The sequence below is a fragment of the Pagrus major genome, chromosome 1, assembly GCF_040436345.1.
Source record: "Pagrus major chromosome 1, Pma_NU_1.0".
NCBI lineage: Eukaryota > Metazoa > Chordata > Actinopteri > Spariformes > Sparidae > Pagrus > Pagrus major.
The window spans coordinates 21,316,033-21,334,582 of NC_133215.1; the positions used below are offsets into that span (position 1 = coordinate 21,316,033).

Consider the following 18,550-nt stretch of genomic DNA (forward strand, 5'->3'; position numbering starts at 1 on the left):
TACGTTGCTTTGATGTAACCTGTGTGAGGAGAGAGCCGGAGGAGAGACGGGAGCTGAGCAGTGAAGGGTGTGGGTGACCGGATAGTGACTGAAGGCTTCATAACAGAACAGCATCACCTGGACGTGACTCAAAGACCAGGGGGAGGGAAGGAAATGTTGTCTAGTGGTCACACTTTCCCTCCATCAGTCTTTCTTTGATGCAGCCAAAGACAATGTTATATAACTTCAAATATATAGGTGAATGCCAGGACAGGACACATGATAACAGTCTGGTAGTGGCCGGACTTGACAGACATTGGGTGTCAGGAATGAAAGGGATCAGTCTCAACAACTTACTCGTTTTTGTCCATCACCTGGAAAGCCTCACAATGTTTCGACAGATAACAGACTGTTGTTCCAGTGACGTGATCCGTGACGCTGTCCTACAGTGCGTAGGGCTAGATCATGTACTTCCGAGCACAACTGTTAACATGGCGAAGCACAAGTGGAATGACCTTTAATTTCATTTCAGTACTCCTGTAACCATTTAGCTATCAACCTTTCGTCAGGAGCATTATGAGAAGACGCACTTTACTAATTCCTGCATTCACTCGCCACAATCAGAGAACCAGTGCAATTGTTTCGTGTAGAGTTAAACTTTGGTGAACTTTGACATTTGAATTCACACTGTTGACAGTGCTGATCACTGAGAAGTCCAAAAAAGATTTAACTATTTTAGCTTATTAGCTGTATAACACCATTCACTTTTATTCAACCGAATGCTTTCGCTTACAGTTATGAGACAGGAGTCAATGGTTTCAAAATGTCATTTGAATGAACTTATTATCCCGTTAGCAACCGAGCTAATTGCTTGCTTTCCTTGCTTTTCCCTGTCACTCAAATGCAAAACAGCCTTCGACATGACGCACACGAACACATCGAAGTTGGAAGGACGACTTGTGAACTAAGGAAATGGGACCATCCGAGGAGCATGTGAATGTAGCACCACACCCTGTTTCTGCCAACTGAAGGTTGACTTTCGTTTATAACACTGTCTTTAAACAATCGTTGGTGCAGTTGTGTGGAGGCTGTTCTTGGCATCTGATAGACATAACAGAAGCCATACAAGAAGGCAAGCTGTGATTGGTCACAGCAAGAATTTATGAATCAATGATCATAACGTCGAAATGTGACTAAAAAGGCAGAAATATTGTGTAGTCTGATCCTAGCATCAGTAGGTGATCAGTTAAATATAGATATTACTAATAATTTAATCTGTAGCATCCATAAAATGAAGTTTGCTTTCAAGTTCTGAATGAGTTCTGAGCTGTTTTTAAAGTCTGACAAGTGCTTCTGATTTTTTGATGATGTAAAATATTAACAACAGCTTTAATCTCCAAACATCTTTACTCCCTGGGGAAAAAATAACTTATTTAATTACTTATTAAACCTAAAATATTGATGGAACATTTGCATTTTATCTTTACCACAGTGTGTTATAGTCATTCTGCAACATCAGTTACTCACTGGAAACAATTTTACAGTTATTTTAGAGGATTTCCTGCCTCACCAAGTCATTTCTCTTAGTTCTACTCACTGTAAAGGACAACCTGTCAACAATCTTTTCACATGAGGAGAAGCAGACCCACACACTACATTTTAAACTTTATTTTCACACAAAGCACATTGATGTTTCTGACTGAAACTCCTGAGGTGGATGTGATATCAGAGCATTAGCCTACTGTCCTGATGACTGACACAGAAAATGGGAGACACCAGATCAAGGACCCGTCAGCCTCTCCCTGTCGTCCTACCTGTCAACTGATTCATCTCATTGAAGGACATTTGATCTCATCCCCGCCTCAGGAGAACATAAGCCAAAATCGCATGGAGAGCTATCAAACTCACTTTTTCTGTCCCTGTCGATAAGAGAGCTCGCTCGCTTTACCGCATACACTGACCCGATTTCAAAGTCTATGCAGCTGGCTCTGGGTCCAGGGGATTTTCCGCTCTCTTCCCTCCACAGTCGTCTCTCCTGGGGAAGAAAGGCCCCACCACTATCGACATTTAAAATGGAATAATGCATATATAATGCTTTGGCACTGGTGTTGCATTGGCAAGCCTTGTGTCCCACTGCTGTCCATAGGGTAAGATGGATGAGTTTTTAAATGCACTCGCTCTAAAACGTACTCACGGAGGGCCTGGGGCAAAATGTTCTCCCGGTGCTCATCAATGAACACTGAATTGTACGCCTCTATCTAATAACACGTAGTTTGACCGTCTCGGTTTGAGCCATTTTTCTTATCAGACATATGTACAGTATGTATATTTTATTTAACATTCCTGATATTTTGAGAACTGCTGAGGCCAGAGGGGAAAATGCAATGCAGCCGTTTTGAGTGTGATTCTGACCTTTAATATCAAGTAATCATATGCCATGGCTCGTAGGCAGCAGCCGCTATACTCTGCACTGCAACAAGTTAAAAAACACCTCTCTCACTGACAGCTATTCCCTCTTTTCTAACGTTTGCTGGAAGACAAAAGCTGCAAGTGTGGCAACATCTGAGACAATGAAGACAGCGTTAATCTGATCTTTCAGTGTTTGCCAAACAAAAAGCAGAATGTTCACTTATACATTTGAATAACTATGGTCACACATGTTGTCCATCGCAAAAAATTGATGATGACTGTGTACAAAGCTGTGACTTCACTGTGGTCTTGTATTAGCCGGCAAGGAATGCCGCTGATGTGGTGCCAGTGAGGCGAGAAGGAAACCAAGCGAGTTTAGTGAGGTCCTGTCGGAGGGAGGATTAACATTACTGAGCTGCCTTCGTGTGTGTTCAGTCTTGTGTTATGTGATTACTTGGTCGAGGCTGCTGGACTGGTCACACTGCTCGTACAGCAGGTGAGCTACATTTACAAGTTTGTAACAAACTTTGTAACAAAAAAATAAGGACCCGTCAAGGTTGACCTGTAAAGCTCAGTATTTAAATGTGTTGAAACAATGCATTTGTGCATGCAAACTTTGTTTGTCAGTTTTCACAATTGAAAAAGATACAATACAGAAGTACAGGGAAAAAACCCAAAAACACATTCGCTCTGCTTAAACCGCCTTGTTTAAAATGTTTAATAAAATAAGAATATTAATATGCTTTCCAACAGACATCGCTAATGAATAAGCTAATTAGGCCACCAACAAAATGACCAAAGGGCCGGAGTGAGGTTGTTTAAGGGCAGCATTTGGCCAATGGGCTGCCAGTTGAATAGGTATGTTCTAGATCATATATTAGCTTACTATACACTTATGTACCAGTTTATCAGGAATACACACAGTCTTTTGCAATAAATTCTAGCTTTTTGCTGCAGGCACCGCCATTTCAACAACACCTGGAAATAGCATGTCCTTGGAAAACGTTTGTGGTGCGCCTGGAGTATGCACAATCAGTTGTCATGTGTAATTAATGGAAAAAGCAATTTTGTATACATTTATTGTATACATATATATGAAAAATGTTACTACTTGTAAAAATCGCTAGAAAAATGTGATACATGGCATAAGAGAAGAGCGCACACCTGGCTGGTTTTGCCACTATGGCTGGGAGCATTTAGTTAGTGTCAAGTTGTATTACATTACATATTTTCTAATGTTTTGTCCAATTTACATAGGCATTAGTCTGAAGAGACCTTCAATGACTAGTTGTGTCTAGCCAATGGGAATACAAGTAAATCAATAAATCCATCCACCTTTTCTCTAAACCGCTAGGCCCGCGGGGGACTGGTCAACAGTTTTTCACATTTAAGATCACATGAGACAATTTACACCGTCCTGTTCACATGAATGTCTTATGACCGCAGCACCTTCACTGACACATGTTCCGATTATCATACCATGTACATTTGCGTATATACGGTACTTCTACCATAGTAGTGTTAATAAAAATGAATATGTGAAGTTGATATCAAATTCCATATCTGTCAGAACGAAATATGTTGTGATACTGTAACAAAACGGTTGTTTCAATAAACACACATACTGGTTTCATAGTGTTTAGCGTCATTCTAAATGATAATAAAAACCGTAACAATTGTGTTATGCAGTATAACATGAGATGGTTATTGTACTTAAGATTTTATACCGTACCCTATGCTCACACTCACTACACTAACAACTATGCTCCCAACTCTATAATACCTCAGGGGGGTAAAGATGCATATGTCAGTATAGAACATACATTTTTTATGTTCTCCTGAAAATCAAGGTAAAGGCTTGAGCAGGACCGACCAACCATGAATATTAGGTGCCTATTCATTATAAAAGGAAATCATTGCACTTGTTCCTTAAGAATTTCAGCACTTCACAAGAGAATAATTCATGACCGGAATAATAATGAGGTCATAAAAATGTCACATAACGTCAAGAGGCTGTCAAAACTGTGACAAAGAGGTGGGTAATGCACAGGTTAAAAAGGGATAACAATGTAGTTACTACAAAGTAAAGTGCTGGTACATAACTTGTGAGTATTTGAGGTACGTTATTGTAAAAGTTAACCAAACAGGAAGCCTCAGAAGAAATTCCATAACAACAGTATCCCCAGCAGGGTAAAAAAGTGCATGCGTCTCAACAGAAACACAGGCCAAGAAACAATCTGAGGTCTCTGGATGGATCAGGGGAAGAAGAACTGCAGGCCAAAGTGCTATTCACTAAATGTCTGTGAAATTGACAGAGACGATGTTGACACTGTTAAGTTTCTGTCAGCTCAGCATGTATCACCTGTATCATCCTGGATGCCTCTTTCCCAGGCTCCAGTGATAGACACAGCAATCAAAGTCACTTTACTGCCTTCCTCGCCCTTTACTGCTCAACTCTGCCACCACTCCATCTTACTGTCTGCCCTGCTACAGGACTTTAACTTGTAAAGGTTCTGTGGTAGGATATATAGCCTTATTTCTCTCCTTATTAATTGACTCTACCAGAGTTATATTAGGCTATGCAGAGTCAGTTTCTGGGATTTTTTTGTATCCGTTACTGGTTTGTGGTAATAAAACTTAAAGGAGACCTAAGTTACTTTCTTTGTTTCAGTGTTTTATATAGGTTCTTGTGCATGTAAACGATCTTGAAAGTTAAAAAGATCTGCGCCAAACGGAAGCGCCTCTCTCGCACAGAAAACACTGTTCGTGAAACGCCCGTCAGTAGTCCCGCCTTTAATTCCATGACTTTGTGACATCACACTATATCACACATTTGTCTAACTTATGAAAAGCTGTTAGGTTGGCATGTAGGAATTGATTTAGCACAGCTGCTCTGTTGTAGATAGCAGTGCTAGGCCAGGCATTTGTGAGTTGACCAATCAGAGGAGACTGAAAATGATCAACCTGAAAATGAGCGTAATACTATGTCTCCTTTAATGTTCACAGTCTGAGCTAATCACACAGGAGGACATAAGATAAAGGCAGATTAGTTAAAGCTTCAAGACAACCAGGATGTGATTTGTGTGTAATGAATGTGATCTCAGCCCACTGTCTGCATGACTGCAACAGAGAAATCAACGACATACAGTTTAAGTGTGTGTAAATGTGTTTTGGCCACGTCAGTTTATGAGCGTTCATGTTTTTTATGCTGCTGTTTTTGACAACGTTTCGTACACAGATGAGGTCACCCTATTTTCTAACCCCACCGAGCAGCATGTAATCTCCAGAGCTCCAAGGTTTTCACATTACATCAGCAGTATGAGCATGAGCGCACTGTGCTCCATGAATGAAATCAATTTACGGGAAGGCGGACGGGCACTTCCTTTTAGAAAATCAGACATGTTCCCTCCTGGTGTGAGAAATCCAGTGATTTTCCTCGTCTGTGCCTCATAGCAGCGGCGGAGGAAAGCCGGCTTTATGATAGCACGATTCACTGGCAGCCTAATGAGAGCCGCAGCCCTAAGCTGTTTATGTGGCATAAAGGCTGCCTCTATTAGCGCTGCTGTCAGAGAGGGGGAGCTGGGCATTGGGTGGCAGCGCAACGACTGTTGGGCTCATAACAGTATTCATTCACTAACAGGGCTGGAGGTCGTCAGCTGGCAGCGCGGCCCGGAGTGGAGGCACAACAAACTCAATGGGATGATACTGAGGAAATGTAATTAAACACAAGGGGTTCATCACAGCGGGTCCTCTTATCCTGTATTTAATGTTGTAATTACATATTTAGTTCCATACTGTATCACACTGTATATGTGAGTTCAACAGCCATAGACTAAGTCCAAGAAATCAAATGTTTGGCAAACATCAATGTCAGACACCAGCTATGATTAAAAAAAAGTCATCAACTCAGTTATAATGTGTCTGCCCTTCATTCCCTCTCAGCACATCACATCCACACCTGGCTCCTCTCCAGTGCAAGGTTGCAAGGTGAACATCCCATCAGAGACGCAGAGAGAGGCAGACAGGCAACTGATGCCTGCCACTTCAACAGCTTCTCTTTTACATCTCACAGGAAAAGAGTCACCGCACACGAAGGTTCATTTCAGACCAACGCTCAAACTGCCGGTGGAAGAAGCACAACGGCACTCAGAGCGCTGCAGTGCTGACTCATCACAGAACCAGTTCAACTGGGAACTGTGGGTTTACTGGTTCTCCTCTACTGTGGACATGAAGTGGTTTCTTTGACTAGAATTATGTAAACAATGTTGTGCTGTTGAAGCCATTTCACAGGAGGTTTGTACTATGAGCTTTGTACTGCGTACGACCGTGTATGCGACAATAAACTTGAGTTGATTTGATTTGAAATAACAAGGTCGACGATATTCTGAGAACACATTATACAACTGTATCGCAAACTGATGCACTGCTCTGATTAAACAATGGTCCCAGTGTTACAGGCAGCATGATTCTGCACCCAAAGTTGTATCACACTGGCACTCTGCTGTTGAGAAAAACTAATGTGAAATTTGATGGGTTTTTTTGCAATGTGAATGTGCCAGACTGAGCTCGACGAGGAGCAGCAGATTTCTGCAGAGTTTTGCTGCCTGTGAAAAGATGGACACAAAACTGACTATAGGAGCCAAATATGTTGTATGGGTGTCTTTGTAGTTCACACTGTGTGGGTGTGGTGTCGCTGTGCTGTCACTTAGGGGCACAGGTGTATATAGGAAGCAACGTCACTATTGTTGGCAGGTGTTTTGACCCAGAAGGGCATATGGTTTTTGACCGCTATGGCGCTAAGGAGAATTTGTTATATACTTTGGAATTGGAATAAAACCATTCACAATTATTCAATCAAGGGACTCTCATCTGGACTCTTATTCAACACAACAAACGAACAATAGCGAGTGGCGCGTCAACCAAGTTACTCCGCGATAAATGCCTCAGTAGCTTAGTAATGGACTGAGCTCCTTCAACACTGACTCTGACAAAAGAGACTGACTTAAGGCCTTTGCACAAGTCCGTTATATCTCTATGGGTTTTTTTAAATCCGTCATCTGATTACAAAAACTGTATGCACAGAAATATTGCACACTGAGTCTGATGCGTAGATTATTCTGTTCATTGCTGAAATTCCCAATATGAGACAAAACAGAGTTGTCAAGCAGTGTAGATGATTTTGTGGTTGTCTCACTTCTTAAAGAAAAAGACAATACTGGGCCCATCCAATCCTGAAAACAAGACGAGAGTTTCGACCTGTTGATAAAGGAGCTGCAGAATTATACCGATTGCTTCCAGGATGTCAGTGGGCCAGATTGATATGCTGTTAACTATCTCTTAAACATGTGGCAATTTTGGACAAAACAAACAGACTTGTTGTGCAAAGGCCTTTACAGCTGAGTGATATGTCCTTAAAATATATTACAATTTTTTGAAACTGTGTCACATTACATGATAGGCTGTATATCTTTTGAAAAGACACTTCATAAATGCAAGGACTGGGAAACAAAATCAAACATCACAACATTTTTGACCAGATACTTGATGACATTTTTTGATAAATAATAATAATAAAAAGCAGTAATGTAGATATAATGAGTAAGGTGGTAAAGGCGAGTTATTAGAACAAGTAGAACAGTCTAGTAAGTTCAGAAAAAAGCAGCCTTTAAAACCAGGAACTTTTAAACCAAACACTTACCATATCACAATAACAATGCTATTGGAGTATTGCCCAGGCCTAGACTGACTGGGAAGATTCAAAAAGAGTATAAAAACATATTCTTCTATGTTTGTTCCTGCAATCTTATTGTCTAGAGCTGATCTTTATGTATCCTACAGAGAAAACTGAACATGTTGGAGGTGACTGGGATGTCTGAGACGGCTCGGGGATTCAGACAAATCGTGTATGTGACGTGCTCACATTTAATGAGCAGCAGGGATGACAGCACTGACTTGGCTCCAACACAGTGGGTGGAGGAAGCCTCTGTTCTCGCAAACTCGTGTGGGTCAGCAAAATCTTTGTTTTTGTTAAGAAGTTGGCTGTCTAATTGAGCCAGTACCACCAGATGGTTCAAGTACTGCTAGTGACTTTTAAAGGTGGATTATCACCCTGGAAGCGCTGCTGTTTATGACTCCACTATAAAGGATAATGCAATAAAATTATCTCTGTTAATTAAAAGCTATAATTTATCCCCCTAGTCCTTCTGGTGAGGGTGTAAAATAATGAAAGTTTGTCAAGTCATTGAGAAAATTAGCATAGAAAAAAAAAACAATCTGTGCATAAGTTTTCTTTGAGCAGTGAAGTGTTACAAAGACACAGCAGCTTTGTGTGTGCTTGTGTGTGAGACAGAAAGAGATCTAATTCATCCTTGGTTAATGATGTGGACTCACCTTGGCGTTAGCTTTGGTCTTGCTGCTGCTGCTGTTGTTGTTTGGGCTGGAATTAGCATCTTCATGCACACTGTCCAAAAGCCAGAGGAGGAACTCGAGGGCGTCGTGCTGAGAGTTTCCCCGAAACTGCGAGCCGTACTTGGCCACTATGCTCTGGGGAGAGGAGAGACATCCTAATTAATCTGTCACTTTGGGTGATTCTTAAAGTCATTAAATACTGATGTCCTTCCTGACAAAATGAGGCCGTGGTGATCACATGGAACACAGGAACTCATCATTTGGAAGTGAGAATTGGTTCAGCTTGGAGCGCTCATTAAAGGGATGGGAAAAAAAGCAGGGAAGTTTCTCTCTCTTATCGTCACTTAATGCAGACTCATTTAAAAACATCTGTCAGATATTATTTGGCTATGATAAGATCATGTAATAAAGTCATTCACAATTCTCTTTGGAGAAAGAACTTTTCATGATATCTGAAAAGTCAGGCTTTTGCTACAAAAAGTGAAGAAGCAGAAGGCACTCACACTTTGGATGATGCAAGCAGCAAATTAGGCTATCCAAAAAAATAGTTATTTTCTCAGTTAATCAATTTATTATCAAGTGAAAGAGAAAATAGTGAAAAATGCTTATTATAATTATATTATATCATCTTTTATCTAACAAACAGCTTCAAACTCAAAGATATTCAATTAACTATCATGTCTGACAAACAAAAACATCAAATAGTGGCATTAGTCAGCAAATGTTTGTCATATTTGCTTGAAAAATGACTAAAACAATTACGTTTTACAACAAGTCCCCATCCACTTCAGTTGTGAAGGAGAATGCTGCAACACTGTTTTATTGTGAAGCTCCAGAAATGTTTTGTGGACCATGAAACTTCACACGACTTTCCATCTGCATGAGGGTGAGTAAATATTAACTGAATTTAAATTTTTGGGTGAACTTATCCTTTAAACAGATCTGACCAGACACCTAGAAAGTAACTGCCTTTTGTGTTTCATCCTTACTAATAATCATGAACTTATTTGGTAAATGTAAATGCATACTTAGTTTTTTTGACTATTTCGTTTCTCCCTTTTTAGTGAAGCTAGACCACTGATTTCAAGGTGAAATATGTCATGTTTCCCTTTGTGCGTGCAAGTGTGAGTTCAGAGAAAGAGCAAGAGAGAAACAAGATATCTTTGTTTTCTTGACACCACCATGTCATCACTCAGACAAATGATATAATTGCACTGAACCATAATCACTTCAATTTTAAATGGTGTTACATGCTGAAGGTCGACTGCAGTTGTCAGTTTTAAAAACATACATACAGGCCATGACAGGCTATTTATATTAAATTCAGATTAAATTGCATCGTTGAAGTCAAGCACTTCCTTTTCAAAGACATTTTCAGTAGTTTCACTTGTAGTGAAAACATCAAGGACAAGACCCTGAAACATGTCAGAATAAGGCAGATTACTCGACTGATATCAAGAAAAGACACCCAGGTCAAACTGTTGTTTCTCACTGGAGCACTGGAAACAAGTGGAATCACTTCATCTGTTTTTTATTAGACTGTGGTTGTTTAAATAATGTACTTAGATTTTCTATTTTGGGCACAAGTAAACAAAACCAGGCACATCAGTACTCCATTTGAGTGTCTAATAATGCTCTAAGAAACTGTTCTCCAAAGACATACTGTACACTTCACACCAGAGGGTGAGTCATACAGAGGATATCCGAAACCTGACAGGTGTTACTAGGAAAAAACAAAACAGCCAGACTGTCTAATTCAATTATGAGGAAGAGTTTTGAGTTTGAGTCAGACACACAAAACTAACGGCATGCATTAACACTACACTGGACTTCTCTGTCTCTGCGTCGCTCTCCGTCTCTATGTGTGACTGACAGGCTCCAGGCTCTGCTCCACACCTCATTAAAAATCACCACATCATACCTGCAGTATCCCAGTATCTAAATATAAACACTGGAGGGAGGCCCCCCCTCTAACCTGACGGAGACAGCCCACTAATAAGCTTCATCACTATGAGGAAGCACTGACGGGGGGATGGAGGGATGAGGGACAGATGGAGGGAGGGAGCGATGGAGTAGAGGGGAGGAGAGGGGTGGAGTGGAGTAGAGTAAGGGGATGTTTCAACAGACCGATGAGTGTTTTTCGGTCTCCTTGTCAGGAAGGACGACGCAGTTGTGGCTGTCGCAGAGATGAAAAGTGAGAAAATGGAAGCAGCACAGTTTCTCAAAGCTACCGATAAAATAAGAGGGGCGAAAAACAGTGAGGCAAAGAGTAAGAAGGAAAGTTAAGATGTGTCTGTGCACAGACACCTGGCGACACCAGAGGTGATGATTTCATTTTAAGTGTAATTTGCAGAATATGGCCATTATTCAAAGGTAGCTCCTAAAATATAGGGGGCAGCATATCACCAGAGTAACCGACCACTGCTGCGCTTTGCTAGCCATCTATGTTACAACTAGCTAATTTTCTGGTTAGTAGCGCACATCAAAGTAAGAGTATTTTGTGACATTGACATTTTGTGAGTTTATTTTGTTTATTTTTTACATATATTAAAGCTTGCATATACCTGCCGGGGGCAATGGTACTATCGCCTCTTGCCAGTACAAAGCGGTATAACGAGACAGGACGGGCCAGGGCTAGCTGGTTAGCACGCTAACTTCAGTAGACATCTCTGTAACACAGTACATAGGTGTCTTTGTCACAAAGTCAACACACTCTATTGATAATGTTAGTTCATTTTTTGAATGTTTTCAATTTAAATTCTGGCCATATTTTTCATATTGCTCCTTTAATTTCCGGCAGACTAGGCACTGCTGACAGAAGAAATGATCTTGATGTCTATTTGAATATACAGTGAATGTGAGATCCAGTCACAAGGGGTCACTTTAGAGGAGAAGCATTGTAATGCCAGGTGTGATCTGACATACTTAGAGCTGTCCACTTGTGATTGGATCACCCAAGACACATGTCAGTGCAGGTGTAAACACGGCCTTTGTTTGCGTGTGTGCTCATCTCTTTGATATCTGTGTGTACAGTGTTGTCTCTCAGAGAGTCACTAGTGAAATACATGCAGCCTCAAAGGCACTTAAAAAACCTTGGAAGTTGTATTCCCAGGCATCAAGTCCTTTAATTGAATTCTTGTAAAGGGAGAAAAGAAAAGAAGAAAAACAAAGCAACAAGGTGGTGAGGAAGCATAGAGAGACGGGGACGAGAATCACAGGTTAGTCGAAATGTCGAGTCCGTCTGCAAACACTAGCAGTGTTCAAAGCTGACCTGAGCATAGCTCTGGTGGGATCTTAAGTGTTTGTTGAGCAAACACTTCAGAGGCAGTCAAGGAGAGGATGAAGGTGGGCGGAGGGTCAACTTGAGGGAGCACAGAGCTTTTTGTAAGAACTATTGATCAGTCTGGATTCTCAACCCACTCTTGATTGTGCCTGACCCTTTGTGGTGGATCCATACACGATTGTTTTAAAAAAGAGGCAGAAAGCATCAAAGAATGATAAGAGAATGACAAAAGACGGCCATAAACCTGTGCAGTCTCTACAGCGGGGGTCATGACCTCCCAGCAGTCAGCAGAGGCAGGGCTGCACTCTGGAAACATCCCCTGCTTCCACACCCAGATGTCTTTTTTTAGTGTCCTGTCTCGCTACCTTTGCTTCACCTCGCACCATTACCCTTCATGCCCTCCCCACATCCATCCTCCAACAGTGTAAACAATGACGGATCAGAGTGCTGGCAGGCCAGGAATTTATAAACATACATCAAGCAAATAACCCTCCCTTCTCTCCCTAAAAAACCCATTTACACCCCCTCACCTCGTCGTCATTTGGCCTGCCAAACAAGCCTGAATGGATCCCTCGGTGGCAGACAGGGAATGATGCTGACAAATTATGACAGGGCATAGCCTTATGAAGAGCTACACACTTTTTTTTTCTCCACACACAACCCAATCCCCCCCACAGGTGTGGCTGGAATGAGGCCGAATAGAATCTGTCATTACTGGCTGCTCCATTTGGGGTTTCATTTTTCAGCGGCCCGCTGCTGCCGGCTCACCTCTGCTGTCGGAGCAGACCGGACGCGGGACAGTCATCACTTACGGCCTCCACTTATTCCACTCGCTCTCCTCCCATGCTGCGTTTCATCCACCCTCTTCCTGTCTCACACAAACACACAACCTCACTGTCCTCATTCTTCCTCTCTTTCAGTTAACTCTCTTTTTCTTTCCTCTCTATCATGTAAGAACCATTCCCTCCACTAATCAGTCCCAGCTGAGCTCCTGTCAGCGCCGCTGCCCCTGGACACAAACATGTTTCAATCACTTCAGAGGACATTGCATTGACTTGCATTCATTTCCTCAAGACTTTACTTAACCCTAACCAAATCCAACCAAACTTTCCAATAGGGGTGGAAATCTCTACAAACACAAACACAATCACAATTTGACTCGGCCTATGCGTTGCCCGGTGTGCACCGATAAGAAAAGTATTGTTTTTAGAGATTATAATGCAGAAAAAGAGGTTTGGGTAAATAAGAATCATTAAGTTTCCAAAGACGTTTTACTCTTTCAGGACTCTTTTATCTTGCCTCTGTAACATATCTTTGTGACAAGTGGTTGATAACAACATTGGATCATTGCAAAAAATGTGTGTCAGCCATATGAAACATACAAGTACAGGCGATCATAATGCTAAGAATTGGGTTCTAAATGTCCGATTATTGACTTTTCTACATCAGGACATAATCTTTCAAGAGAGAATCGCGATGTATTTAAGAATCGATTTTTCCCGACACCCCTTCTTGTCTGAACACACCGCAAAGACTCGGCTGACGGCCAACAAGCTCGTACTTTCTGCACCTGCATGAAGGAAAGTACCTCTCTGCAGATAAACAAACTTGCTATGATTAAGCAGCATTTTTTCACACCACTCTTGCAGTGCTCAATTGGCCAAAAAGCTGCCAACCAGAGCTGTCCAGTGCCAATGGTGCAAGACACACCACATCAACTAGAGCCTCAGACACTCACCGATGGCCCAGACAATGGCCAATATCCGACCACCGGCCTGGTGTGTCAGGGCCTTAATGTATAACCTTAAACCAGGTCTTCACCCAAAATTCAATGATTTAGTTATAGGGACCTGCATTTTGTCCCCAGAAGGGAAGCAAATTCTCACAACGTGCCTGTATAAACACATTTATGTCCCCACAACATGAGTAAATCCTGTCCACACACACACACAGACGGACAGATGGAGACAAGCCTTTAGCAGTGCAACACGTGTCTTTCCCTGCCTCTTCCTCTCACCGTCCTTCCAAATCTAAAGTAATTCTGCCAGCTACTTCCTGTGTCATCCTGGGCCACACTGGAATCACCTCCAGAACAATGGAGAACCAGGCAGGTATTACTGATGACTAACCTAAACGCTATATCTTGGAACCAGAACTATATTTTCTCTGTGACGCCGACCAGCTTGGAAAATCCTTCGATGAAGGTGCCAGCGAGTCAAGACTGAACAAAGCCTTTGTGTCTGCAGATGTCCCCTGCGTGGGATTTACAGGCGATCAGTAGGAAATAAGAAGGAATGAGATATGATGGAAATAATCGCCTCTGAATGGTTTACAGCCCAGAATGGGAGGATCTCCCTGGGCTCTGCTGAATCTGAGAAATTGATACTCAAAGCTGAGGCTGTAAATACGCTACTGTGTGCACAACTCAGAGTGTAGGTAGCTGTGTCTGTCACGCTCTGGAAAGCTTATATGCCATTTCCATGTGCTTCCCATCACTGAGATAAAGTAGGATAGTCTTCACAGACTGTCCTCCATGATTCTGTGATCGCAGTATCACACCCCAGAATGGTAAAGTTTGATTTATTCCCATGGCTTCGTACACTGTCTCGTTGAGGCCTGGTACATAAATCATGGCAGGTATAATGAACCAGGTGTAAAATGGTCTCATATTGTAATGCTTACACAGATACAGCACAGACACACTTCTCCTCGTGTTTCTTTATTGCCTTTTGTCACAGTGGTGTAAATATAATGGAGTGCAGCTCACTGAGTCGTGGGAATGCATGCTGCTTCCAGACAGCATATGGTGGCAGCTGGTGTAACAGTACTTATAAGTGGTCTAGCTGTGTTTTACAAGTGTGATATGAAGTGTTTTAAGAGTTATCACTTCCCCAACTGCTGAGACATAAGTCCTAGAAGTTGATAAAGTTGTGACAACACCAGTGTTACCCACTACACATGACATTTACAAGAAAGATGCTCAATATCTGTAGAGCGCTGTATTAAGTTACTGCTAAGGCAAATCGAACATTTCCAACTGCTGCAGCTTCACATTAAAAGCATTTAACTGTTGGTACACAAGTTGACTTTTATTATGAAGTAATCCCCAGAAATGCAATAGGTTGAGTATACTGTAGCTGTACTGTATACTGTGCCCCTTGGCAGTTATTGTTGACAGTGTTGGTCAGAGACTGAAAACTTTGTCTATTGCAATACTCAGCATATTGTAAAAAGTTTAAAATTGCAAAAAAATTTAGTATCGTATCATGGGGCCTCTGCTGATTCCCAGTCTAGTCGATCTTTATGCGTGTCTGTGGCCAAATATAAACACTGGATATTTTATCTATTGTTTGCTCAAAAACAGAAAATGAAATCTCCAGCTAAAATCACCCCAAAAAAAGTCGCCCATCTGCCTCACTGAAACTGCCACATTTAAACTGAAATTAGAGGCTGTCCCACTGTGCAATTTCAGCAGAGTCCAGGTGGTGCATCTCCCCACTGTTATGTGTCTGTCTTTCTACAAACATTATATACATCATCAGCACCGAGAGTGAGAATAAGAGTGGTCCTTGACGGAGAGCAGAGACAAGAAAAGACAAACAAACCATCAGTCTCGCTGGCCTGCCTAACTGTCACACCCTGCCTGCACTCCCAGAACAAACACTACTTAAAGCACCAGGCGTCATCTTCACCGTTGAGCTCCACTGGCCTCACTGAGCTCCAGCTCCTGTCAAGCGATGAAAAAATAAAAATAAAAAAAGCTGAATCCCAGCTCCTCGCTACAACTTTTTAAAGTAGTTACTGTGTTGTTAAGTCCTTTAGGTCAGGAGTGTGTAATGTGGTAGAAAACAGAGAGCTCACTCTATCGTCAACTTAAATTGATGTCGACAACTCTTGGGCCGCCCAATAAAAGGACACTTCATCCCTCCAGATTTCATCAACATCAAATGTGTAGTGAAGCAGTAACGGCAAAGTTGGAAATTTGTATTTAAATACAGCACCTCCATTCGGCTGATCCTTTTTGAGCCTCGCTGAATTTGAAAACTCGGTGTGTAGGAATTTAATGAGGGCGTGCAGGTGAGCAACTTGACAAATGAGAGAAGTGCTGAGATGAGTCAGATTGAGGTTACTGAGGTGAAGAAGAAGAAAACCCCTGTCTGAATCAAACAATTACTCCAATGAGAACGAATGCAGATTATTCGAATAACAGCGGTGTTGTGACATGGATGCAATGGAAGGGGGGAGATGCAATGCTACAGTTGGTGGCTGAATGTGATCAATAACACCTTTAAAGGATGAATGAAAGGACCAATTTGGGTTTTCTGAGGTAGATTGTATGAGATTCTTCTCCATAGTCAGTGTATTCAACTTAGTTTTTCTTAGTGAATCCAAGGGTTACCTTGGATTCACCAAAGTCACACAATAACACAAAAAAAATTACCATTCGAGGAAACGATAGACAAACAACTCCTGTGTTGTTACTGTTTTTGTCAAAGGAGTCTGGTGACATTGGAGAGAGCAATATAACAAATTAAGTTTCCTGTTGGAATGGGCTGTCTGATGTCACGTCTTCTAAATATACACTTAAACTGATACTGATGTTTTCGGGGGCCTTTTTCTAGGTGGCTAAGATACGTTTAGCTGTTGCCCCCGTCCAGAGCATGACATTGCCTGGCTTCCGTGCTCGTATACACGCTTCTCCAAACTGGGGCCATGCAGACCGCCATCTTTGAAGATACTGCACTGACTATGGTTAAGTACCTCATACAACCCCATTTGAAAAAGCACAAACTATCCCTTTAACTCCTGAGGTCATTCCAGTAAATTTGGTTGAGACTTTGTGACATCTACTGACAGGCTCACAACTCACTCACTCCTAATACTAATCCCAAAACAAAAGAAGTTAGAAAACAACTGCGAGAGCCCTCATCTGAGAGAAAAGTTTCTTTTTCCACTTCTTTGTTGGCCACTGCCTCTCTGTAACTGTACAGAGATTTGGTTGTAATGATCAGTTGTCAGATTTGTTTGTCCCTTGCTCTGATTACGGACTAGGGGGGGTCTTACAAGGATCACAGGAGGGGACGCTAGTTTTGTTTACCAGCAGTGTCTCTCCCTCCCACTCTCTCTTTCTCTCTCCTTCTGAGTGCACGCCATCGGAGGCTTCTCAGCAGGGGGGCATCCTCCTTTTCCAGGATGAATGCACTCGCTACAGTAAACATCCTCTCGTCTGCTTCACCCTGGGATGAGCAGACAGACACAAATCACTGTGTCGATGAGAGAAAGGGAGAGCGAAGGACATGTTTTTCTCTATTGTGGCCAACGAAGATGAGAGGTACAAGAGCACAACATAGGAAAGAGTGAATGCCTCTATTCGAACACAGGGCAGCATGTTCGGACAGAAAGTTCGAGGTCTAATAATCACCATTTACCTTTAGGAGCTTACCACCTTAACAGTGACTGATATCAGCCACCATTTTTCACCAAATTTTGTTATCAGTATAGCCGGCAATTCACTTGCCAGTTGACAACTTATTGGTGCAGCTCTAATATATATTTGGTACTGTGTCCTGAAAACAAGAGGAATCCCTCCCATCATGGGTTGTACTGCACACTGTCTGTCACCAGGAGCCAATTGGAATAGAGGTCCTGTCACTGAATATTAATTCACATTTCCACATTCAAGGCCTTTAACTATTACCCAGATACCCTTCAAGTCCTTTTGTTACTTCATGATTTTTCACCCATCACAAGGTTTTTATTATTTTAAATGTCTCCAGAGGCCCAAGTTAGTGAAGCTGCACGTGACAAGAGTTTAAAATCTGTTCTTTTAAATGTTGCACGCATGCAGGTGCTCAGCATTAAAGATCTGCAACACTGCGACTCCTTGTATTCTCTCACATCAGGAGAGCATCAAGCTCTTCTTCTGTGTTAATCACTACCTTTCCCTCAGAGCTTTGGACTAGACTGTGCTCCCCCTCTCTTATGCACGTTATTCATGTATTACTAACTTGTGGTTGTGGTTGAGCAGAAGCTACATTCAAAGTCCCTGTCATGAATATCAACCTTTTCCATTATAAATGATATCCCACTCATGCTGTCTCCCCATGCCTGTGTGATTGTGTGTTTTTGTGCACATGCTGCATATCCTCCTTCCCCTATAACTCCCCCAAGGCTGTTGATGCAACAGAGCAGCTACTACTCAAGTTAGTCTACTGTTAGACTGTCACCCAGAGGGAGAGCTGGTGAGGCTCTGTAGCCTTGGCTCACAACATCCACGAGTGACTGCAACAGCAGAAAGCCTCCTGTGTGAAGGTGTGTTACCACTTGTTGATTTAATTTCCTTCACAATGTCGTCTGACCACTACTATCACCTGCATGTGACAGTTTGTGTAAATAAGTAAGTAATGCTTGACTCCTCCGCACTCCACATGGCAGTCAAGGAATGCAGACAAACCACCTGAAGTACTGGAT

At 42.0% G+C, this 18,550-nt stretch overlaps 1 protein-coding gene across 1 annotated transcript in view; it reads right to left on the minus strand.

The window, feature by feature from the left end:
* usp43a (ubiquitin specific peptidase 43a) overlaps window positions 1-18,550 on the minus strand; it is a 116,445-nt gene that overhangs the window by 94,685 nt on the left and 3,210 nt on the right. Inside the window, exon 2 of the mRNA XM_073469088.1 lies at window positions 8,779-8,931. Within this exon, the coding sequence (XP_073325189.1) occupies window positions 8,779-8,931 (153 nt within the window). The remainder of the gene's footprint in view (window positions 1-8,778; window positions 8,932-18,550) is intronic.